Here is a 25,421-nt window from a genome sequence, read left to right as displayed (position 1 = left end):
TTCAAACTTCTTGCCTTTGTGATCCTATAAAATCACTATAGTCATCTATGCATAGTATGTAATCAGTGTTCAGGTTTCTTGAGTTCATGAATCTTGTAAAATATGAAGTTCAAGTCTTATACAAAATACAGTATTTCTAAACATGGACATACCTGTAGAAGTTTCCAACCAGGATACCTGGAAGAGGGGTATTTATGTCCGGTTGATAAGGCTTCTGAATCACCTTGAGGTCACCCTGTTATATTAAACAACTTCAATATCTTGACTATAATAAATGTAAATTATCTTTTACAGGTACCTGCTCCAACAAAGACTAGTGTATTATAGAAAGGGATTACTGTATTACATGTATAGTGAGGGAATATCATATTGTAGTGATGACCAATTATATTATAGTAATAAAGTACAGTAATATAACAAAGGATTCTTGTATACTGGATTAATATATTATAATTGGACAGTATTTTATAATAGTGAGGGCTATCATATTTTAGTGAGGGACTACTGTAATAAAGTTTTGTATTACATGACTGGACTATGGTATTATTGTGAGAGGCTATTGTATTAATATGCAAGTTACTGTATTAGAGCAAGGGATTACTGCATTATATGAATGTACTACTGTATTATAATCAGAGGCTACTGTATTATATTGAGGAGTTATTATTATAGTGAGGGACTATTGTATTATTCACAGTCTACTGTATCATAGTGAGAATTTACTGCATTTTTGTTAGGGACTAATTTATTATAGTGAATTAATACTGTATTATAGGGAGCAGCTACAGTATTACAGTAAGGGACTATTGTATTATCATGAGGGGCGACATTATTAAAGTGAGGGATTATTGTATTATAGTGAGGGGCAACATTATTATAGTAAGGAACTATATCATTATAGTGAGGGGCTACATTAGTATTCAGTGTATCCCCCAGGTGTGTAAAACTGAGGGTTAAAAAAAAACTGGTGTCAGAACTGGGGGTCAAATAAAAAATGTGGGGGTCAAAAATGTGCAGATAAATTTTCATCTAATCTGTACTTTTTCAGCTTGAAATAGGATAATGCAACTTGCACAGCATACTCTCTCTCTCTCTTTCTCTCTCTCTCTAAAAATACAAATAAACCAACATGCACAATTAAAGAACAAATGCATTGTCCATCCAACAAAAAAATATATATTCATTTTTCTTTTAGTTTAAAGTCATACTTCTAACAGTCTCCTTACAATCTTATTGTAGCAATATTATAAATCAACACATTACATATAAGCCAATACAAAAAGCCAAATAAATCTTTTTAACCAAATTGCAGTTACTTTACTGCCTGTCGTAAAATGTGTACTATCACTGGTTTCATTGTACTTCTTCCTAGAACACATTTATCCAAAAAATCAAGGCGGCTAATGATTCATCTTGTTTCTAATAAGTTACACTTGAACTTTAAGATCTTTATTTTATTGCAAAAAAGATAAAAATAAAAAAAATCTGCAGTGACCCCTGACTTTGTAATCCAAATAACGCATTTGTCTTGGCAAGTTTACTGATTTCTTTGTTTTGAAAGAATGTCTTGGGTGATAATGTGTTCTCCAGATATCTCGTGGCGAACAAGGGCAGATTTTTTAAAATTCTTAAACCCTGTCACAAAAGGATTATTCACTTTTGCAGTCTTCGCAATCATGCAATCAGAATGGATGTGCCGTATTCCAGTCAATGGAATTATTTTCTCCATTTTTCATCAAAGTTAGATCCACAGTTACTCATTTGTATTCTGATTCTTTAACTTTCTTCGCTTTTGATTCTTAGTGCACGCTGTTTTAATCTGGAGATCACTTTCTGGTGCAACAAACATTGAAGTTAAACACCTGGATGACATCTTGCTGACCTCGATGGAAACTGTGTGAGAGCTAGCAAGATTAGGGGAAGCTACTCTGTCATAACATTGCTTATGCTAGTCTTGTTCCTGGTTCGCATGCTCCCTGCGTTGCACTCCGATATATGAATAGCGGAGTGCAAAAAAGGAAGCATACAAAGCAGGGAACCAGTCTATGCCTCTGCTGGAAGTATACATGATGCCATCTGTCATCCAAAGCATTGGATATTAAATAACTCCTGATCACATTATGTAAATCCTTTGTGTCAGAAAAACGCATGGCAACAAAACATGTCAATTTTCTCCAGCATGCATCCCTGATGCACAAATGTGCGTAAAGGGAAACATTGAGCATAGTGAGGGACCATAGTATCACAGTGAAGGACTATAGATTTATAATGAGGGACTATTGTAGTATAGTGAGGGCTAAATTATTATAGTAAGGGACTATTGTATAATAGTGAGGGGCTACATTATTATAGTGAGGAACTATTGTATAATAGTGAGGGGCTACATTATTATAGTGATGGACTATTGTATAGTAGTGAGGGGCTACATTATTATAGTGAGGGACTGTATTATTATAGTGAGGGACTATTGTATTATAGCAAGGAGCTACTGCATTATAGTGAGGAACTATTGTATTATAATGAGGGGCTGTTATATGATGGTGAGGGACTACTGTATCATAGTGAGGAGCAACTGTATTATAGTGAAGGACTACTGTATTAGAGTGATGGACTGCTGTATTATAGTGAGGAGCTACTGTATTATAGTGAGGAGCTACAGTATTATAGTGAGGAACTACTGTATTATAGTAAGGGGCTTATTGTAATAGAGTGAGAAGCTACTGTATTATAGTGAGGAACTATTTGCATTATAATGAGGGACTATTATATGATGGCGAGGGACTACTGTATTATAGTGAGGAGCAACTGTATTATAGTGAGGGACTATTGTATTATAGTGAGGGACTATTGCATTATAATGAGGGGATATTATATGATGGTGAGGGACTACTGTATTATAGTGAGGAGCAACTGTATTATAGTGAGAGACTACTGAATTATAGTGATGGACTGCTGTATTATAGTGAGGAGCTACTGTATTATAGTTAAGAGCTACTGCATTATAGTGAGGGACTACTGTATTATAGTGAGGGGTTCATTGTAATAGAATGAGAAGCTGCTGTATTATAGTGTAGATTAACTACTATCTTATAAGATTAACTACTATCTTATAGTCAGACACTACTGTATTATAAAAAGGGGCTACTGCATTATAGGAAGAAACAATTGTTTTACAATGAGGGACTGAGAGATTATTATATGATAGCATGAAACAATTGTTTTACAGTGAGGGACTGAGAGATTATTATATGATAGCATGGGTGTACTGTATTATATCATGGGTCTAACGTATTATGAAAAGGGTCTGCTGTATTGTAAGAAGGAACTATTGTATTATAACAAACTCTCAAAGCATTAAAGAAGAAACAAGGTTAGTATAGCTGAAATATGAAGCCCAGAAATGTCTTCTTTGGGGCAAAGAAATATTTATAGGAAAAAGTAAATATATCTGTGCTGTGTCTGAAAACTGCAGCATAAAAATCCTAATTACATATAAGACTTTTACCACATATTTATACAGATTTAATGTCATTTTCAGCAATACTTAATGAATTAGAAAAATTAACATGCTGATATTTGTCTCTGTAAATTTGAAAGATACAGAAATGTCATTTCAAATGTTGTATCTGTAAACTTGTAGCTTTGTTTTATTGGTACGTAATCTTCTTAGGAACAATTTTCATATTTAGTTATAAAAAAATTGTTAAGTAATGTAAGCATACTAACAGGTGTAAGATTTATAATTAACAGAGGGGAAAGTTTCACACTCATTTGAAGCCAAAGTTTTTGTAATTATATGAAGCCAAAGTTTTTGTAATTATATGAAGCCAAAATTATTGTAATGATTGGAGGGCAAAGTTGTGTAATTTTTTGAGGGTAAAGATTCTGTAACTATTAAGTCAAAGTTTTGCAATTATCTGAGGACAAAGTATTGTAATTTGGATCAGGTCACGTCTACAAGACAGTAACAACTTAAATTCATTACCTAATATAAGTCTAACAGTACTGACTATCTGGCCCATTGATTACAAAATTTGTACATGAAAACTTGATCTGAACATAAAATTCTAGTGTTTGATGGCTAACATAAAAATCACTGACCAGTCAGATGTCAGAATTTGAATGTCTGACTGGCTAATATAAAAATCACTCAATAATCGGATGTCAGAATTCTGAGTTGAATCTAAGTTTGAGTTTGAGAACATTTTGTAATCTTTTACATTAGGCCTGTCTTATTAGAAGACACTGACTTTGTGTAGGTAAATAACTGATCATCCATATTAACAGAATCTTATTATGTATATGAGTAAGATTGGAAAATCTAAAGCAGATGGACAAAATTTTGTACCGAGTCAAGCATTGTCACAAAATCCTGTTCTCCAAGTGTTAATGGATTTTCCCAAGTTGTCCATGAACATGAAATAGATTATTTTTCTTACTCACTTTAGACACATTTTTTGATACCAAAATTTCTTATTCCCAAGTACATCAGTACAGTATGGACACAGAAGTTTTATCCATGTTCCATGTTGTACCTGATATGAATTTAAATGGTACACTGACATCATCATTACTCATACAACATTATCTACTCTTCTGATTAGATAAAAGTTATCTTGCTGAAGATAACATGTGAGATAACTCCATTAAATAAATACTGTTTAAAGCATTTAAATTTAGAGAATTTTTTGTCATGTTTGCATGATTTGAAATCTCAAAATATATGTATAACTAGCATCCCAATAACCACACTATGAAGATTAAAAAATAAGGATTTGAAATCTAAACATACAGAAAGGTCTTCAAACCAGAGAAAATAGGAGTAGTGGAAATCTCCCTCTCTAGCAGTGATTGATATGCAACCTGTGTACAGCTTTTGAAGCATCCATGGCACCTTGGACCAGATCTGAAAGTTCAAGATAATGAATTAAACTGATGGTAATAATGATGATGATGATGATGATGATGATAATGATGATGATGATGATGATGATGATGATGATGATGTTGTTGGCTGCTTCATTATTTTATAACAATGATGATGATGTCGGCTGCTTCATCATTTTAAAACTATGTGTATTGTGAAAGGGTCCATAAAAGAAATTGAGGTTCAGGCCCTAAGTGACAACATATTAAAGAGAATCCAAGCTGAAAATTCATATACATAAAAACCCATTCTGGACATAAATGACACATGGTACCCAATTATTAAGAGCTTTGATACCTATAGATGCACGTATGTTTCAGGTTTCAAGGCAATTTTATGCATGATACAGACCTTCATATCCAAACTTAAACAGGAGGCCCAAGTGGACATGATATCATTCACCTAGCTGATGAACAGTTGGCTAGTAAATCTGGGACTGTAGACTGCTTGCTGATGAAATTTCTCCAGCTTTTGTATCTTCATCCATATCAGATCAAATATCATTAATTTATCATTTTGTATCTTCATTCATATTGGATCACATATCCTTATCATTTTGTATCTTCATCCATATCGGATCACATATCATTACCATTTTGTATCTTCATCCATATCGGATCACATAACATTACCATTTTGTGTCTTCATCCATATCGGATCACATATCACTATCATTTGTTCACCTCCATGCTAAAATACATTGTACAAAAGATGGTCAAATTCTGGTCAATATTTATTTCTAAAAAGCTGTATCTATGTTTCTACTTTTTATTAACAGGAACCATATCTGGTGGTGGAATGGCATCTATTATGTAATTCTGAAAGAATTCAGGCTATGACACTTTCTGTCAAATTTAGTTATATTTTGTTCAGTGGTTATTTACAAAGAGTAACTAAAGTTTTCTTTATTTTTAGTAACTGCAGCCATATTTGATGGCAGACTGGCATTATGGGTAGAAATTTAAAAGCCTTTCATGCCAAGATGTTTCATATCAATGGTGTCCACATTTTGTGGTAGACTGACATTATTGTTTTGTACAAACTTTAAAGGCTCTTAAAGGAGACCAGAAACCAATGGAAATATAGAATAATAATAAAAGTACTATAGCAGAAAACCTTATTCTGAAGTATCATCTGCGACCGTAATGCCAATATTTAAATATTGGCCTATCTTCTAGGAGCTGAATTTCCGTGACCTCGTATGCAAAATTTCCGCGCCTATTCGGTTACTTTCGGGACGTGACGTCATAGTAGACACTCCAGCAGCCCAAGTGGGAGTTGCCAGAGTAAAAGACAATACCGTTTTGCGTTGCTTACGGGTGTAATAGAACATTAAGAAAAGCCTGTTGACATAAAAAAAAATCTTTTCCGAAAGATAAAGGCATAATGAAAGAATGGGTACATTATTACAAACGAGTCGAATTCAAAGCAACACCATACAGCACTATGTGCTCGTTACATTTCTAAAGGAATGTTACGAGAGGGATCATGAAAAAATAGCAGCTCAAAGATACGCAAATGCTAGGCCTAGACTAAAAGTTGGCGCTGTTCCAGACATACCTTTGGACATTTTAAATCCTGGGAAAAGTGTTAAATGTGTGAGTTACGAAAACAGGCAGAAAGACGAGTAAGTGACCACAAAATGCAACAATCAATCCACACATCTTTTATCTAATAACAGCAGTGCTAAAAACAAATCTCATAGCCCGACACCCTGGGCCCCTTCTGGTTTTAGTTCCGGCAAATCCTGTATTCAAGGCTTGTCGAAACAAAAATTGTTTGCCCGAGGAAACTTCGATTGCGCTGGTGAAATGAGTAAATGTATTTTCAAGATGTTGACATACATGCCTTAACACGGTACAATCTAAATCAAATCACCACTGTCCTAGGTGAAATTTAGATTTGATTTTAATCAAATGGAAACTTTTCTAAAAATAAGATTCTAAACCTGTCGTGTTTCGAGAAAACACGATTTTCAGTAATCTTATAAAAATAAAAAAATTAAAAAAAATGCATTGTATACATGTAGTATGCATAAACGGTAATCTGTAATAATTGGAACTGATATAAAACTATTCCTTGGGCAGTTTAAAAAGCAGCAATTAAAAAAAAAAGAGGTCAAAGTTTCACATTAACTGTCTAATAGAACGGGGGGGGGGGGTATTGACCCCCCCCGCTTTGCCCCAATGTGCGACCGCCCATTTGATGTGCCTTTTCTCCCTGTGATACGCCTTATTATTCCCCCATGACAAGCCCCTTTTGCATATTCTGGTCAGTTCTGGCTAAATTGCAAAATAGCTAAAGTTTTGATTTAAGTACGCAAACGATAAAGCCGGTGTGACTAATGAACATAATCTTTATCCTTGGATTGATCTTGTGAAATAGACTGCCCTTCATACTTACTTCAAAGAAACCATGTTCGACAGTGTGAGTATGCGTAAGCACCAGCAACTGATTACCAAATAAACGATGCCTATGTTGTTGTTACTTATGATGCCATGGACTTAATTTTAACAGTCCAAATCTGCAGTCACAAGTTACCGTACTTGTGGCAACTGTTTTTCACACGTTTTATGCCCCACCTTATTTCCTTAGGTTTAAGTCTTAATGCATGTAACACTGTTTGCAGAATAAAATATTTATTCAGAATTAGTTCTTTAGGGCCACATATACTGCATGGTATATTTTGTTTTATTCCTTGTAATTTAATCATGATAATTAAACTTTTCATATACGGTAGAGGAATGTCAGGTGTTAACTGGCCGAGTTTCTTTGGCAAAAATGGAGATGCGATTTTGTTTGCAGAGAAAATTTCAAAGTGATCATTCATTTAAGCTAATTGGTGACAATTTTATTCTTTTAATTTTTTTTAATACTATAGTACTGTTGTAGTTGTTTAAAAAATCTGAAATTTACTTGAATAATGTTTAATCTTCACGTTCTATTTACTGAAGAAGAAAAAAAGAAAGAAAAAAATCCTGTTGTATGATATTAATTATATTGTCCAGTGCCGGTTTAGACATGTGTGCATGTGATTTGAATTTTTAACGTAGCTTTAACAATTTTTCAGTCATATTGCTACGATGTCTGCAGTGTGGCAGTTTAGACTGTGGATTGCATACGTTATATTTAAAAATGGTTTGGGGTTGGGTTTTTTTCTTCTGACAAATGAAAATTGACAGACCTAATGTAATAATCTGGACTTCGCTGCGCAAAATTGAGAGATATTTCGAGATTGGGAGGTAGAAGAGGAAATACCCCCAAAATCGGGAGGTTTTTCTCCCGGCTTGAGAGTTGACAGGTATGAACTGTCCGGGCTTGTGGAATTTCATTCAGGACTTTAATTTATTTAAGTCACCAGCCCGGGGCCTGTGCCTAACAAATTTCTTTTAGCACTTACCAGTACAGTACATAAACTATTATATCAGATTGCAGATTCAACTTTGAATGTGCAACCCAAATGTGGTCTCCTGTCTGCCTCGCTCGCCAATGTTTATGTTTGTATTCGAGGACTGGCTAGTATAGCGTCACGGTACCACGTGATCTGTCGTCTCATCAAAACTCGGAAAAACTCGGCAATTTACGGAATCGTGGTATCTTCCACGCAATATAATCACTACCCGCTTACGATATTTAATTTATAAACATTGCAGTCGAATTAAAATCTGTAGAGAATTACATACGTAAAAGGAAAATTTTGATTTCTAGTCTCCTTTAAGGCAGAATGCCCTATGACAAGTTTGGTTGATAATGGTCTGGCAATTTTTTGATAAGAATTTAAAAAAGCAATTGATAATGGATGACAGATTTTTATATTTATGGTAAAGGTCATATTCAAAGCAGAAAGGCATCATTCCAAAAACTTAAGGTCTTCATGCCTGGGTGCTTTCTGCAAAATCTGATCAAATTCAGAAGAAGTAATTTTTTAAAATTTTTCTATATAAGTAATGAAGGTCACAGCTGATGGTTGACCCACTTCATTTGCACAATCTTGGTTGAAACTAGTAGACTAGAAGTTTCTGAGAAGAAGTTGAAAATAAAAATGGTTTACAAAAGCTGGATGCATATTGGAGGAAGGACAGTACCATATATTTACTTGACCTTATGATCAGGAGAGTTACAAATTATTGCCAATAATCCCAACACCAATAACGATAAAACTTATGATGCCTACATTAAAGGTGTGAGTGAGCCAGAAAGAGACTGAAGAAGAAAAAGAGAAGAAATTTTGTGGCTGACTCAGCTGAATAAGGAGCGTAGTCACAAGATCAATTCCTCCAGTAGTTTTTTCTACTGTTCCCTTAATCACTGCATCTAAATTTGACTGTACAAGTTGAACAAGCTTTTAATTAATACCAGAATTAACTGTACTGCTCTCATATACAAGTATGATGTCTTGTGTATTGGGATTCATGTACTGTCAGTTACTGATCACTAATGACACTGGATTGATCTCAAACTTTATGAATGACTACCAAGCTGATCACAGTGGACACGGGATTGATCTCAAACCTTATGACTGACTGCCAAGCTGATCACTGTGGACACAGGATTGATCTCAAACCTTATGACTGACTGCCAAGCTGATCACTGTGTACACTGGATTGATTTCAAACCTTATGATTGATTACCAAGCTGGTATCTGTGGACACAAGATTAATTTCAAACCTTATGACTGATTACCAAGCTGATCATTGTGGACACTGGATTAATTTCAAACCTTTTGACAGACTGCCAAGCTGATCACTGTGGACATGGGATTAATCTCAAACCTTATGGTTGATTACCAAGCTGATCACTGTGGACACTGGATTAATTTCAAACCTTAGAACTGACTACCAAGCTGATCACTGTGGACATGGGATTAATTTCAAACCTTATGACACTGGATTAATTTCAAACCTTATGATTGATTACCAAGCTGATCTCTGTGGTCACTGGATTAATTTCAAACCTTATGATTGATTACCAAGCTGATCACTGTGGACACTGGATTAATTTCAAACCTTATGATTGACTACCAAGCTGATCACTATGAACACTGGATTAATTTCAAACCTTACAATTGACTACCAAGCTGATCACTGTGGACACAGGATTAATTTCAAACCTTTTGATTGACTACCAAGCTGATCACTGTGAACACTGGATTAATTTAAAACCTTTTGATTGACTACCAAGCTGATCACTGTGCACTCTGGATTAATATTAAACCTTTTGATTGACTACCAAGCTGATCACTGTGCACACTGGATTAATTTCAAGCCTTTTGATTGACTACCAATCTGATCACTATGGACACTGGATTAATTTCAAACCTTACAACTGACTACCAAGCTGATCACTGTGGACACGGGATTAATTTCAAACCTTTTGATTGACTACCAAGCTGATCACTGTGGACAGTGGATTAATTTCAAACCTTACAATTGACTACCAAGCTGATCACTGTGGACAGTGGATTCATTTCAAACCTTATGATTGACTATCAAGCTGATCACTGTGGACACTGGATTAATTTCAAATCTTTTGATTGACTACCAAGCTGATCACTGTGGACACTGGATTAATTTCAAACCTTATGATTGACTACCAAGCTCAGACAGTAGTTAAATGCAGCAGTATACCAGCTCAAACAAATTGAAATTACAGAGATGCCAACTTTTACCATGTCTAATATGAATATAAAAAAATTGGAATTTAAACATAAAAATAGGAATAAATGAAACTTGTATCCTTCAATTATTTTAAGCATTTAACCATAATTATTCAAAGTGATTTTCAGTTCAAATGTGCCACCTACAGGCATTTTAACCCATCATGAGTCATGCCAAAGTCCATTCATAAAAGAATACAGTGGCATGCAGTTCATTTAATGCTTATGCCTTGCATATACAGTTATAATTTCCATAGCAAATATTTTCATCAAAGTATAATTGGCTGGCTTTAGTTTCATGATTTTTCTCAATTTTTTTCAAATATGTCAGATCATTAAGCTCATGTGAGTTTTGATTTGTCAATATCCAGCTGCTTTTGTCAAACAAAGGTATATTTTTCACAAATGAATAAATATGAGACAATTCAAGCATTAGAGTGATCAAGATATACTGGTAAGTCATGGTTTGCCTATATATAAATTTTATCTGACCAGAAAATTGGAATCAGAAGTTACTGTAATGGCATAATCTGAAGTTAAAATATTTTGTTGTTATTGTTTTTGCTATGGATTTAATGCAATATTTCAGAACATGATAGGCTATATATGGTGGCATGGCAAGTATATTTTGGAGGATGAAGAATTCCAGAAGAACCAGTGACCAACGGGAAGCTATTGGCAAACATTCTCACATACCAACATTGTCTGAGCCCAAGATTCAAACCCACAAGGAAGTAGGTGAGATGTCAGTGATCTATAAATGTGAGTGCCACCTGGGGCCCCCCTTAAAAATTGAAATGATTCCCCTAAAATCAAATAGTTGGCATCTCTGTATCATGACAATATCTTTGATGACTAATAATTAGAAGCAAACATGCATAACTGGTGCATCAAGTGTGTGTGTGTGTGCGTGTGTGTGTATCTGTGATTTGGATCTTTAATGTAGCTTTAACAATTTTTCAGTTATATCTCTACAATGTTTGTAGTGTGGCAGTTTATACTGATGTCTGGCACTGGGGGCATCATGCAGCAGATATTTAGCATAATTTCCCACCAAATCACATTATCCTGACACCAGGCCAACCAGTCTTAACACTAAGCTCTTAATGCTGAGCACCTAGCAAGGCAGTTGTTAGTACCATTTTTGTAAGTCTTTGGTATGACTCGGCCAGGGTTCAAACCCATGACCTCCCGCTTCCAAGGCAGATGCTCTAACCACTACTACTACAGGATGTGTGTGTGTGTGTGTGTGTGTGAGAGAGAGAGAGAGAGTGTGTGTCTGTGTGTGTGATTTGGTTTTTTAACGTAGCTTTAACAATATTTCAGTCATATCGCTAAGTGGCTAGCTAGGCAGCTGATAGCACCATTTTTATAAGTCTATGGTATGACTTGGCTGGGGTTCAAACCTGCAGCCTCCTGCATTTAAGGCAGATGCTCTAACCACCAGGCCACCAAAGCAGTCAGTGCATCAAGTGTTCAGAGCTGCCTTATAAGCTATTTCATAGTACAAGAAAGAAAGGAGTAAAAAAAGATATTGTATTTTCTGACCTTGTCCTTCAGATACTGGGTAGCATCTATGTCTGATATGATATTTAAAGCTGGAGCTGTGATTTGATTGGTTCTTCTGTTGACGTAGATGAAATGGATCAGTCCAGGAAACTCGACAATGTATCTTTGTCAAAGTTAAGGCTAAATGTTATGAATGACTATAAATAAAAACAGTACATTTGCCCATACCTTGCTAAATTTGCAAAAATTGTATTCTCATGAAAATATGTGATTTATAGTATGTACTTTGCAAATTCCATCAAGCAATGATAATCATATTTTTTTGACATCCAATTAATTATGTTTTTACACCAAAAATCTATTGAATCATGTGGGAAAGGTTAAGGAATTTAACCAGTGAAGAGAGGATTTTTGTCAGGCAAATGGTTATTCCCATTTTATGATTACCAGTGTTTGAATTTCTTAATCTTTCACAAACAAACCCTGTAGATTTTATCTCTCTACCAATCACATAAAAATGTCAGGCAAGTATGGCAGTAGCATGTGAAATTGTGATCAGATACCTGTCCATGCCAGCTAATTACTGACTGATGCAAAAAATGAAATAGCCAGTCTGTCTAGCCAGTTGAATATATAGGTATATCAACTAAATGTAATTGACAATTTGTACATTTTATTATATTAAAAGAAATAATAGAAGCCATGTGAAAAACAAAATGATGATTACTCATGAATAAAGAGTTAAGCAACCTGGTGAGATGAGAAGGGAAATGACATGTGTATAATCTGTGTACAATAGATGCTTGTAACTCCACTTAAATACTCTTCTGCATCACCGTGATATTACTTCCAATTCCCAAAGTCAAGATGGGGTTGTATTTGGATGCCTCAAAGCCATCAGACTAAACCCTCCCAAAACAGCCAGGAAAACAAAAGCTGTTCAAAGGTAATATGACAAATGAAATGAAAATGATGTTCTAAAAATAGATGAAATGATGTTCTAAAAATATCTGTATAAGAGAATTTGCTTGGATAAACAAGGATCCCCTCAACAATAAGATCTATTGTAAACCATGCAGATCAATATAAAAACACTAATCAGCAATATACTGCTGGAACTCTTCTTTCTGCAGACATAATTTCATGGTTGGATACCATAGCCTCATCTTTGAAGCCTAGTTCTGATACTGTCATTGATAACAAGTCAGTGGATGAAAATCTGTCACTGATGACAAGCTAGTGGATGAGGATCTGTCACTGATGACAAGTCAGTGGATGAGGATCTGTTATTGATGACAAGTCAGTGGATCTGGATCTGTTATTGATGTCAAGTCAGTGGATCTGAATCTGTCATTGATAACAAGTCAGTGGATGAAAATCTATCAGTGATGACAAGTCAGTGGATGAAGATGTCATTGATGACAAGTCAGTGGATGAGGATCCTGATTTTCATTCAGACTATGATTCAGACTGGTCATCAATAGAAACAACAGAGTCTAATGCACTGCTTCTAAATGAGGTGTGTATGGATCTGGGACATTTAAACAGGTGACAGCAGTGTCCTTCTCAGACAACAGTGGTCATGATAAGATGAATTTAAATCAAAGTTAATACATTTTACATATAATCAGATTAAATTAACATCGTATTTGCTGTATTTTTCTTTTTCCAGTTTTAAGTACATAAACAACTATGATAAGGACTTATATTCACATCTACCTGCATTTACCATTGAGCCATACACTGCATATCATCTAAATGTATGATGAAATTTAGGACCAGTTTACTATTGACCAGACCAGTAACATTCTTAGTTTCTTCTACAGTATGGTGGGAATGATAGAATTTTGTCAAAAAAACAACATTTTAAAAGAAAGGAATAAAGATATAATACTATAACATTGAACTAGCCCCCTTTTCCAATTTTAAAAACTAAAAGCATCAAGGATTTAACAAATACACAATACTTAGTCATTAAATTTGTGATTTCTAACCTCAGTGTCACCAGTGGGTCTCAAACACTGTAACCTTGTTCTTTTTTCAAACCAGAGTTTCTTTATTAACAAGGCTACCATATTTGCATGGGCCGGTCTATTTTTTCAGACAACAGAAGCAATTTAATTTGTTGTTGTTGTTGTTGTTGTGGGGTTTAATGGCATTTTTCAGCACACGTTAGGCTATACATGCTGGCCAGCATTAATTGTGGAGGAAGAATCTGGGAAAACCCCGGAAAGAACCACAGACCCATGAGAAGCTACTGGCAAGCTTTCTCACATACCCACATTGGCTGAATCCTAGAATCGAACCCATGCAGACATAGGTGAGATGGCAGTGATTCGTAACAGTCACTCAGGGCCCCAAATTTAATTTGTCATGCTTGATAAACTCTGAACAATTCCATAAACTTCCATAACTTTGGGAGTTACATTCCTTTAAACATGAGTATGTAGAGCTACACATTGTTTATTTTGTAAATTCTTTAATACAAATATAAAAGCTAGACATTATAAATATTGGATGTAGACAACACACTCTTTACTGAAAATGAAATGTTCAAGGAACTTAGAAAGGACAGTGAACAGTTTGTCTGGTTGTTTACACTGACAGCTTCTGCTGGATTTGAAATGTGAAGAAGATGAAAATGTTAGGGGCCACAATGTGACAATCAGGTTAGAAATCATAAATTCACAAATGAAATGTCTTAGCCTTATGCACTTTTCATTTCCTTGTTTTTTTTGTTTTTAAAATCACTTGGGGTGGGGTGTACAAACTGCCAGGGGTGTAGATGAATACTATAAGCTAAACATTATTTTCTTTCCAATCATACTATCATAAATTTGATAAAACAATTCAAAATACAATGGTTTAATTTTGGTCATGGGGTTCACAGCAGTACCACATTTTATCAGTAATCGTTTTATAATAAGGGGGAGCTGCATATATTTTTTATACAGTTCCATTTTTAATGTTTAGACTAAAATTATCTAAGTTTGGTCTCATAATTCCTTTAAATGGTCATTTCACCCAAACCTGAATTGAGAGAAATCTGTTCACACTGTGAAAGAATAATTGCTAAAATAGGTAAACATTTTGTACACAAACTAATCTGTTTTACGTTATAATGAAATCAACTGTTTGTCCTCTGGTTCATTTGTGATACTTCATGAAAAATCATGGTAACAATCATATAAAGAAAAAGTATACGATGTCATGGTGATGTTTCTTTGTGCCTTGACGGTAAGGTACTCTCTATAATCGGAGAGCTTTTTGGCTATCCTTGCCCTGATTTCACCCATTGTGACTTCCATGGCTTCTGTCAGTGGACGAGGGTACAAATATAGGTAAGCAAATATTTCCAGAATTCTGCTGCGCAAAATCTTCAATGATCTCTCCAGGCTGTATAAAAAAAGTAAACTATATACACAACCAAATCTTGCTCAGCAAAATGTTTCAAACTTTAAGCTTACCTTTTACATGAACAAATCATTCGTGAAAAGCCTTTCAAATATATAAAGTCCTGTATAGTGGGTGCTTTTCTTTGCACTTGGCTAGTTTTTACTAGTTTTTATATGACTCTGCTCTCCATAAAAAAACATGAACTCATCAATATTTACATACATAATCTATTATTGCTTGATCCTTTAATCCACAAAGTAAACAAACTGAATCATCCATTATAAAAGTGCTTCAAAATAATGTACCTCACAATAAAGGTTGTTTTCACGTTAAGCAATATATTCTAAGGATCCCATAAGGAGTGTTATGAGAGAGTGCTATATGATAATGTACCTCATAATTAGGGTTATTTCACTATAAGTTGTTGTTGTTGTAGGGTTTAACGCCATTTTTCAGCACACGATAGGCTATACATGGCAGCCAGTATTAATGGTGGAGGAAGAAACCGGGAAATCCCCGGAAAGAACCACCGACCCTCGAGAAGCTACTGGCAAGCTTTCTCACATACCCACATTGGCCAATTCCGAGACTTGAACCCACGCAGACAGAGGTGAGATGGCAGTGATCCGTAATGGAGAGCGCTTTAGACCACTCGGGGTCCCCTCACTATAAGTAGTATATTCTATGGATCCGTGGGGAGGGTTATAAATAAATAAGCAGTGTATTCTAAGGATCCCATTTAATTTTCTCTCATATCCTACAATTTTTAGGTGCTTTCATCATTTTAAAAATGGCCATGAATCAACTGAATATGACCCACATCCTGGAAGACCAGTGACTTTAATCAGTGAATGGGAAGTGACTGCAGTGAAGGAGGTAAAAGATGAAGATGCTTGATACACAGTAGAAAATAATTCTATTATTATGGGCATTAATATTCATCTGCTGTTTTCATCCAAATGGGTCTTGCATTTGAAGACAGCTTAAGACAGCTGATCAAAACTCACCTCGGGTTGAAACTGTCAAGCAGCTACTTGCCAAATATGAAAAGAGTGACCAGAGACATTTGAATGTGGTTGTCACCAGTGGGTTGTTCAGTAGCGTTTCACAACTTTTGGCAACACTTTGGAAACATAAAAATGTGTAGTGACACTAGCAGATTCAGGAACATGGACATCTGCCTCTTTTGAGCTGCAAAGTAATGTGTAGAAAAAAATCTCTTTTCAGGTCAACTCTGTCAAGTGATTTGTGGTATCTGCAATCAGAATTTGTAAGTTTTCTCTCAAGTCAGGTACACAAAATAAGCCCATGTTTCATCACTGTGAGGACTTGGTCATTCGTGCTTTAACATCTGGCACTTTCAAGTTGTATTATGTTGTGACCAGTCAAGGTGAATTTTATTTTCTTCAAATTATTGAATGCAAGTGATTTTTTTTCTCTCCAGAAATACAAAAGTACTCTGATAAAATTCTTGGATAGCGACATTCACTGGAATTTATAGTATATTCAAACTTGGAATTATATTTCTGTGATTCAATAAAAAAAACTGTTGACACATCAATACTTTAATAGCTACTACAGACATGTCATTGAATTCAATTTTGGGAATTTTTTCTGGACTTTTACTGAATTGTATTCAGGACTTTAAATTACTAAGACTTGTGTCTGTAATTCTTGGATTATTTTGGGATTTAATGAGAGAGAGAGAAAGAGAGAGAGAGAGAGACAGAGAGAGAGAGAGAGGGAGAGAGATTAATTATTCCATCTGAAAAAGAAAGCAAGTGAATAGTTTTTTTATATAATAGATTTTTGGACAGAAACCACATAAGTAAATATAAAATATAAAAGATTTGGACTTGTCGGACTTGGCTAAAGTCAAACTGCATAGCAGATTAAAAAACCATGTTAAGAATCACTGCAAAGAACATAATCCTGAAATTACACTTTGACATTCTGCAACACTGGTCCATTTAAAATTTAAAAATGCAATTTATCTATTTGTCAGGTAGATTTATAATAGATTGTTGAAGTTTCAAATTGTCAAGGCAGTTTTCCTTTGTAGCACAGATTTATCCATCTGGTTGGGTTTGCCTTGTCTTAAATGAGTTGAAATTTTCCTCAATCCTGGGTAGATAGTGAATTTTGGAAATATCAAGCAGGATTTTATCTGATGGTTTTGTCTATTTACAAATTTTAGCAATGGATTCAAGGCCACGTCTAACTATGAGGTGGCCCTGCTTTGAAGCATATTTCCCACATGAAAGAATGCAGTTTGTCAAGACCAAATGAGAGCTGTAACAAATTTTCTCCCTCCAAAATCACCCATGGAAACTCCTTCTCTGCCTTTCCTTCGAAAAGTTCTAAAACTTGAGACAAAATAAAGTCATCATCTCCTGAGAAAGAAATCTGCATAAAAAAAAATGTTGATGAGTTCAGTGACCAATGATTATAATCACACGAGTAATTAAACTGATAAACTGGATGACTCAACTATTTCCTGCCAAAGAAAAGGAGGGAAGAGATTCAATAGGGACATACATATGACATGTGGATAAAAAAAATTTAAACAGAAAAGGTCACTATCATAACATAAATCAATTATACAATATTTTCTCATGTGATATTGTAGTGTGAGGAGACTGAACTAGTACTGGCAAGGAAAAGTTAAGTGTTAAAGTGCCCTCAGTATCTGTACTAAATCCTTTTCATCACCCCACCATACATCATCTCCACTTACACATACAGACTAATTAATACATGCTAAATATGTTTAATACTAAGGAATATATTTCACCAGTGAAAAGCATATATGGCCCACCTAACACCTGCAGACAAATTTGACAAATCCACGACAAGAGAATAAGGGATTTTTTGCAGCCTGTTTATGTGCCATGTGATGCATGAATTCTTGGCTCAACACCTCGCAAATTGCAGTTAACTCAAGAAGGACAAAATCAACTGACCTCACCATCTTAAGATTTGTCAAATCTCTCCATAAACTGATTATCTGTGTGCGTGCATGTGCGTGTATGTGTATGTGTGTGTGTATGTGCGTGTGTGTGTGTGACTTGGATTTTTAATGTAGCTTTAAAAAAAAAATCAGTCATATTGCTACGATGTTTGCAGTGTGGCATTTTATAGTGATGTCTAGCACTGGGGCATCATGCCACAGACATGTAGCATCATGTCCCACATAGTCACATTATCCTGACACCAGGCCGACCAGTCCTAACACTAAACTCTTAATGCTGAGTGCTAAGTGAGGCACCTGTTAGTACCATTTTTATAAGTCTTTTGTATGACTCGGCCGGGGATCAAACCCATCACCTCCCACGTCTGAGGCGGCCACTCTAATCACCAGGTGATCAGAGCAGTCAAACTCATTATTTAAAAACAGAAACAGATACCTATTTTTTAAATGATTTTTGGTGATAATCAACGAAAATTTACCATATACAATATACGAATTTGGTGTTTCTATTTGCAGAGAATGAAAACTATCTTAGCAGACATCAACTCGGATTAATTGATACAAAAGTATTATAATCTGCCTCTGCAATATTTTAAAAGAATGGAGAAAAATGATGTTGAATTGCTGCCTCAGAACAAGAAAATATCTGTGAGCAATAAAGGAGTAAAGTGACATTTAAAATTTAAAAAGCAGGTACAATCTCCTACACACATATGTTGAAATGAATGGAATCTACTATAAAAATAACATTTTACAGCATTCAGTCTAGGCTGCACATTTTGGGTCATTGGTACAACAAAAAAGAATGATAACTCACACAAACATGAAAGACATTGTTCACAAGGCAGAGCATCAAAATAATTGATAGAAATCTGGAATGTCTACATGACCATCATGTTCCTGGATGTGAAAACATTACTATACTGTGATGTATACAAGTATTTGATATAGAAAGTTAAGGGCACTGGTAATAAGATATTTAACATTGTAAAAAATCATTACAGTTCAAACTGCACGCTGACAGATGTCTTCACAAGAGTTGATTCCTGATAACATTTTTGATAGTTCTGATTTAAATTACCCACAAAAAAAATCACTGTGTAACTATCCAATTCAAGTTGTCTAAAGTATATTCCATCTTTTCACCCCCATCCACCACTGGAACCAAATAAAGTTAACAAATAAAATTTATCTTTGGAAAGAAATCTGAGTGGTAATATGTAATATGATGACAATGGTAATATAGTCAGCAGTTATGTTATGTCATATGACGACAGTGGTAATATAGTCAGCAGTATGTTATGTCATATGATGACAATGGTAATATAGTCAGCAGTATGTTATGTCATATGACGACAATGGTAATATAGTCAGCAGTATGGTATGTCATATGACGACAATGGTAAGATTTTTGTCCTAGTCCAAAATTTGTATTTCTGATTATCTTCCTATAAAGACAAAAGAAGAATGATACATTAGTAACAATTTTAAAATGATCACACACACACTACTTTGCAAAATGGATTAAGGTTATTATAAACCCTTTGCATAGGTAAGATAACACATGAGCAGTGGGGCCCCGAGTGGCCGAGTGGTCTAAAGTGCTGTTACAGATCATTGCCATCTCACCTCTGTCTGCGTGGGTTCGAGTCTCAGATTTGGCCAATGTGGGTAAGTGAGAAAGCTTGTCAGTAGCTTTTTGTGGGTTGGTGGTTCTTTCTGGGGTTTTCCTGGGTTCTTTCTCCACCATTAATACTGGCCGCCATGTATAGCTTATCGTGTGCTGAAAAATGGCGTTAAACCACACAACACCAACATACACGAGCAGCAAGTGATGACAACAGCTATTTTTAACATGCCCCATATCCCTGAATTCTATATCGAACCCTGTAATTTTGGGAAATCATTTTGCTTTGAAAAGTTGTGAATTCAGATATGGTATTTGTGACACAACATACTGCTGTGGCCTCAGACCGGTTTTACTGTACTCGTAACGAATGACAGTCCTGCCATTTAAATGTCATTAAAAATATTTGTCCTTAACTTTGTTTTATCACTAAATATTGCAAATAAATAATGTTTTTATAAACTATTTTACTTTTAGTATTGTACCTGGAAGGGACATCTGTTCCAGCTACCCGCTCCAGGAACGAAAGCATTTCTGTCTTCAGTTCCTCACTGTCCCACTTGGACTTGACTTCATTACGTAGCTTTTGCATGTGACCCTGAAAACACATTGTTCTTATTTTTACAATATCATGTAACTTTCATTATAGGTATTTATCATATGATTACTGTGTTATATACATTATTATACACATATAATAATTTCCAAATATGTAACAAATAATATAAGACCTCACAATGTCATAAATGATGTCATAATATTATGCAAAGTAAAGAAGCAATGACTGATGCATCAAAATGTAATTCTAAGTCATTTCATTGCACTTTTTTTTCTGAACATCTGTACAAAAGATTTCATTTAGGAATTGGGACAAGTTCTGAACACAATATTGGAGGACAGATGAGCTGATCTGGTAGATTGATTAAGGCAGAGACTCTTCCATTCCATGGTAAAGTGTTGGAATTTTCCGGCAAATGGGGGGATGTCAGAAAGAGTGAAGGGAGCATGACATCATTTAATTTGGGAAAGTTGGCAAGCGGAAAAGCCGAGTTTAAGTTGATTCTCATTTCCCCATGTCTTGTTACCAATGGCTTTGGGAAACTGAGTTTCCTTATTTGACATGCCTTGTGGGACATAACTCCCATTTCACTTATCTTTCATCTAAAAAAACAACCTGGATTCTCAAGTCACTCAGCCTGTAAAAGATTTGGTTCTTTGGCTGCCTATTTCCAAAATGTCCTTGATCTAGGTATGGAAGTGAAAACTAGAAACAAATGGCTGTGACCTGAGACAGGCTTATTGCTGATCCTATATGTCAGCTAGAGTGGACAGAAATGTACCTTTTTCCACAAAATGTGGAACAACTGATCTAGCTATGGCATTGGAGAGTGAATATAAAGTGAAATTTTTAAAGCTCATGAGCCATACAAATGAATGACTCATGCATTACCATCAGCAGGATTCTTGACGGAAGGATTAAGACTGTGTTCAGATTGCTAGAAAAAAAGCCACTGAAACCAAGAGCGATGGTGTGAATCTTGACCCATAGAAGAGTAAGGGTGAAATAGAAGCCTCCTGTCATGGTTGCAATGACCAAGCCTTTGTTGATATATGATATAGACAGAAAAGATGAATTTTCATTTTTTTAGTTGGGCTTGATTCAAGATATAGCAGGCTTATATCCCTAATGTTAGTGTCATTGAGGAACAGATTCAAAGAAGCAAAACACTTCTACTAAATTTGCAGCTTGCTTTAGGTATGTGAACAGAATACTTGTGTTTAAAATTTAGATTATATTTGTCATCTGCATGACAATTTGCTTTAAATTTTCTTTTTTGTGAAAAGGTAATAAAATGGACTATTCAAGCTTTCAATGGCACTTTGATATTGACAATTACCTCGTTGCTGACACCACCATCACCATGCTGGCACCATCATCACCAGCATAAAAATCATATCTATCATTGATTTTATTGCAGTATGCTTGAAATGGAATGATGACAGTATCAGAAAAAAGAATATAGATTGGTGATATCAGAAAGATTTCAGCAAAATAAAATCCCACTGCCCATGAAATCCATTTTCGAATAACTGTATTGAGCACCAATACAGAGTACCATGTTTTCTATAATCAGCAGTATCCTCAGCATTAGTACATTTCAATCAATACTGTATACATGTTTGTCAGAGATAAATAGCAATAGTCTACAGGCAATTTTCAGCGGGGAAAAAAACAACATAATTTTCTGCAAGCCGTAACCGACATTTTAAAAGTACATAACCATGGTACTCAACAGTACTATAACCATTACAATATCATTGCTAAGATGTCATAAACAATTGGTGATATCACATTACAGCATTTTAGGCTTATAATGGCATCAATAATCATTCCTACAATGTCATAAACAATTGGTGATATCACATTACAGCATTTTAGGCTTATAATGGCACCAATAATACCTAATGCATATACTTGTCTACAAGTCAGACCAAACATTACAGACCCAGATCTGATTTTAAATAATGTGTCAGCAGATCAGGGTTTATGCAGTTTGCTACAAGTAATCAACATAATAATTGAGATAGACCTGGTCTGCATGCATATTATGCAAAGGCATATCAATGTCTAGATTGTTTACAAATGAATCCGACTTATAAGTGAATAAATACAGTATTATCACCATGCTCACACAAGTGAGACACCTGAGACAGGTGAGACACCTCAGACAGGTGAGACAAAAAGGTTTTGATTCAGATTAATTACCTATGAACATTTATTTATTCTATTTTATCCTTCTCTTATCTAAACATGCAATTCTCTTACAATAAATGCAGCAAAATTAGTTATGATGAATACTACATAAACATTGGAAATTAAATGATTTCATTCAAATCTCTGATGATGATACATGCAACCATTTCTGATACAAAATTGAAATAAACAGTTTTGCTTGTTGTTGTTGTTTGGCATTTAATGCCATTTCTCAGCGCAAAATAAACTATACATGACAGCCAGTATAACTGGTGGAAGAAGAACCCATGAAAATGATAAATTTCCAGCTTGGCCCTACATTTTGATGGAGGGAGAACTATGAAAAGATGAATACCATATACTTACTGTGGCATGCTTGAGAGAGAATAGAATCTTGACCAACTGGCTGTTGATGATGTCATACACCATCTGACCCTGAGAATGGTTCACTGCATCTTTACTCCCATTAAGCAGCTCTTTCAGAAGCTGAAGAACCTGAACCAGTCTAGTGGCCTGATTTATCAAGGGCATCTGAAAGATGTAACTACATTGCTTAATTTGTCAACAGATGTTGCAGTTTTCTTTGCAATAAGTGGTAAATAAATGAAAGCAATTAAATCCATTTGTTAGGGAATTACATTTTTACTTAGAATTTCTTATTATTTCTGTAAGTCATTACATAATGTGAAAATGGCAACAATAAACTGACATCTGACTTTGCAAATATTTCAGTCATGATAATTATCATAACTGCAAAAGGTTATTGGTAAAAGATAATTCATTTTAATAATCAACAGAACCCTATTTGTCCAAAAATCCTATGTAACATGAATTTAAGTCAATTAATCAATACAATAGACATGTAGTATTTGGCCATCCTGTGTATCATGGACTTAGTCTATTTAATCAATACAATAGACATGTAGTATTCAGCCATCCTGTGTATCACAGACTTAGTCTATTTAATCAATACAATAGACATGTAGTATTCAGCCATCCTGTGTATCATGGAGTTAGTCTATTTAATCAATATAATAGACATGTAGTATTCAGCCATCCTGTGTATCATGAACTTAGTCTATTTAATCAATACAATAGACATGTAGTATTCAGCCATCCTGTGTATCATGAACTTAGTTTATTTAATCAATACAATAGACATGTAGTATTCAGCCATCCTGTGTATCATGAACTTAGTCTATTTAATCAATACAACAGACATGTAGTATTTGGCCATCCTGTGCATCATGGACTTTGGTCATTTAATTATAGACATGTAATATTTGGCTTAATGATTAAAAACTACATTTGGCAACATCATGACGATGGTATTTAATTTAATTAAAACAGATTTAACCATAACACAGATTTCAACTTTAATTTCTGGTAAAATATACACATGAATTCAATCATGTCTGTAAAATCATTTAATGTTGTTCTTTTTTTTAAAAGATAAAAGATGCATATGTACTTAAGTTAATTTCTTTTAGCAAATTATGTTGCTTTGAGAATATTTATCCAATCACATTAATGCTAGGAAAATGCTCCACTACCTCTCAAATCTAGCAATCATGTAAAGACAAAAAAATTAAGACTTCCCCATCTACATTCCATATAGACAAATGGATGAAACTTTGTCCAACCCATCCCTTTTCCTCACCTTAACACTGCTAGGTGGCACTGGTTGTTTACCAGTTTTGCTTGAGTGATTCCTCAATGAGGAAGCTCAAATTTGCAGGGAGGTGTGGAAGGGCTTATTAGTAATGTGATCAGGTAAGTATTCTCACAAAAAATAGTTTGTTAAAAAGTTTAGCTTTCTCCTTTGAGTACATTCCCTGATCACATTAATATTAGGAGAACAGGTTTTAGGGGGAGGCCATGCTAATCATCCTACCTTTGCCACGGTTACCATAGAGAGAATAGGGATTTTTCTCTGCATGAGGGTTCCTTCCTCCCTGTATGAGGGTAAACCACACTCCTACTAAGAGAACAGCACCACAGTGATGCCAGTACACATGTAAAAAAAGATGGAATGCAATGACATTCTTTCTTACTGAGCAAATCACTGGTTGAATCCAGTGAAAGCTTAGTTCTATGCCCATGCTGATTTTAGGCTGGTCTGGTGATAGTTCGGGCTGCGGCCACCAAACCTAGCATATTCAGTTCTTGTCTTTTCAAAGCTAGGTCATGCAGATGAAGCTTGAGAAGGCTGACTGTGCAAGCCAGTCAAACAAGAGGCTTTCCAAGACCGCTATGATTTCATAAGCTGAATGAGGTGCACATGATCTCTTGAGATCTCAGAGTATGCTGATACCCACTTTAGCCATGATGCCAGGGTTTAGGTAGTTATATCCTCTTTCCCCATCTTGACAAGCATCCCCCAGCACTTTTACATGGTGTTTTAATGCACAGACTGGGTCCTGCATCACTGACTCTTCATACATGTGACAGAAAAGTCAGTTCAGTAATAGATCAAGATCTTTCCAAAATCTGGTCAAGAGTTTTGACTTCAAAAGAGGGAGGATTGTCATCAACCTGATTTTCAGCATGCAAAAAGACAAAAATTACAACTATTGAACA

General features: G+C 35.1%; 1 protein-coding gene across 1 annotated transcript in view; it reads right to left on the bottom strand.

Moving 5' to 3' along the window:
- LOC149795198 (BLOC-3 complex member HPS1-like) overlaps positions 1-25,421 on the bottom strand; it is a 100,095-nt gene that overhangs the window by 12,893 nt on the left and 61,781 nt on the right. The window contains exons 11-16 of the mRNA XM_089964935.1: positions 23,208-23,372; positions 20,572-20,684; positions 15,297-15,488; positions 12,132-12,255; positions 4,793-4,906; positions 153-235 (exon numbers count right to left, since the gene is read on the bottom strand). Coding sequence (XP_089821061.1) covers positions 153-235; positions 4,793-4,906; positions 12,132-12,255; positions 15,297-15,488; positions 20,572-20,684; positions 23,208-23,372 — 791 coding nt within the window. The remainder of the gene's footprint in view (positions 1-152; positions 236-4,792; positions 4,907-12,131; positions 12,256-15,296; positions 15,489-20,571; positions 20,685-23,207; positions 23,373-25,421) is intronic.

The sequence above is a fragment of the Sinohyriopsis cumingii genome, chromosome 7 (genome assembly GCF_028554795.1).
Source record: "Sinohyriopsis cumingii isolate HCF-2022 chromosome 7, ASM2855479v2, whole genome shotgun sequence".
In the NCBI taxonomy this organism is placed as follows: Eukaryota; Metazoa; Mollusca; class Bivalvia; order Unionida; family Unionidae; genus Sinohyriopsis; species Sinohyriopsis cumingii.
Note: the sequence above shows the minus strand (reverse complement) of the source record. Positions and strands in the feature narration are given on the sequence as shown.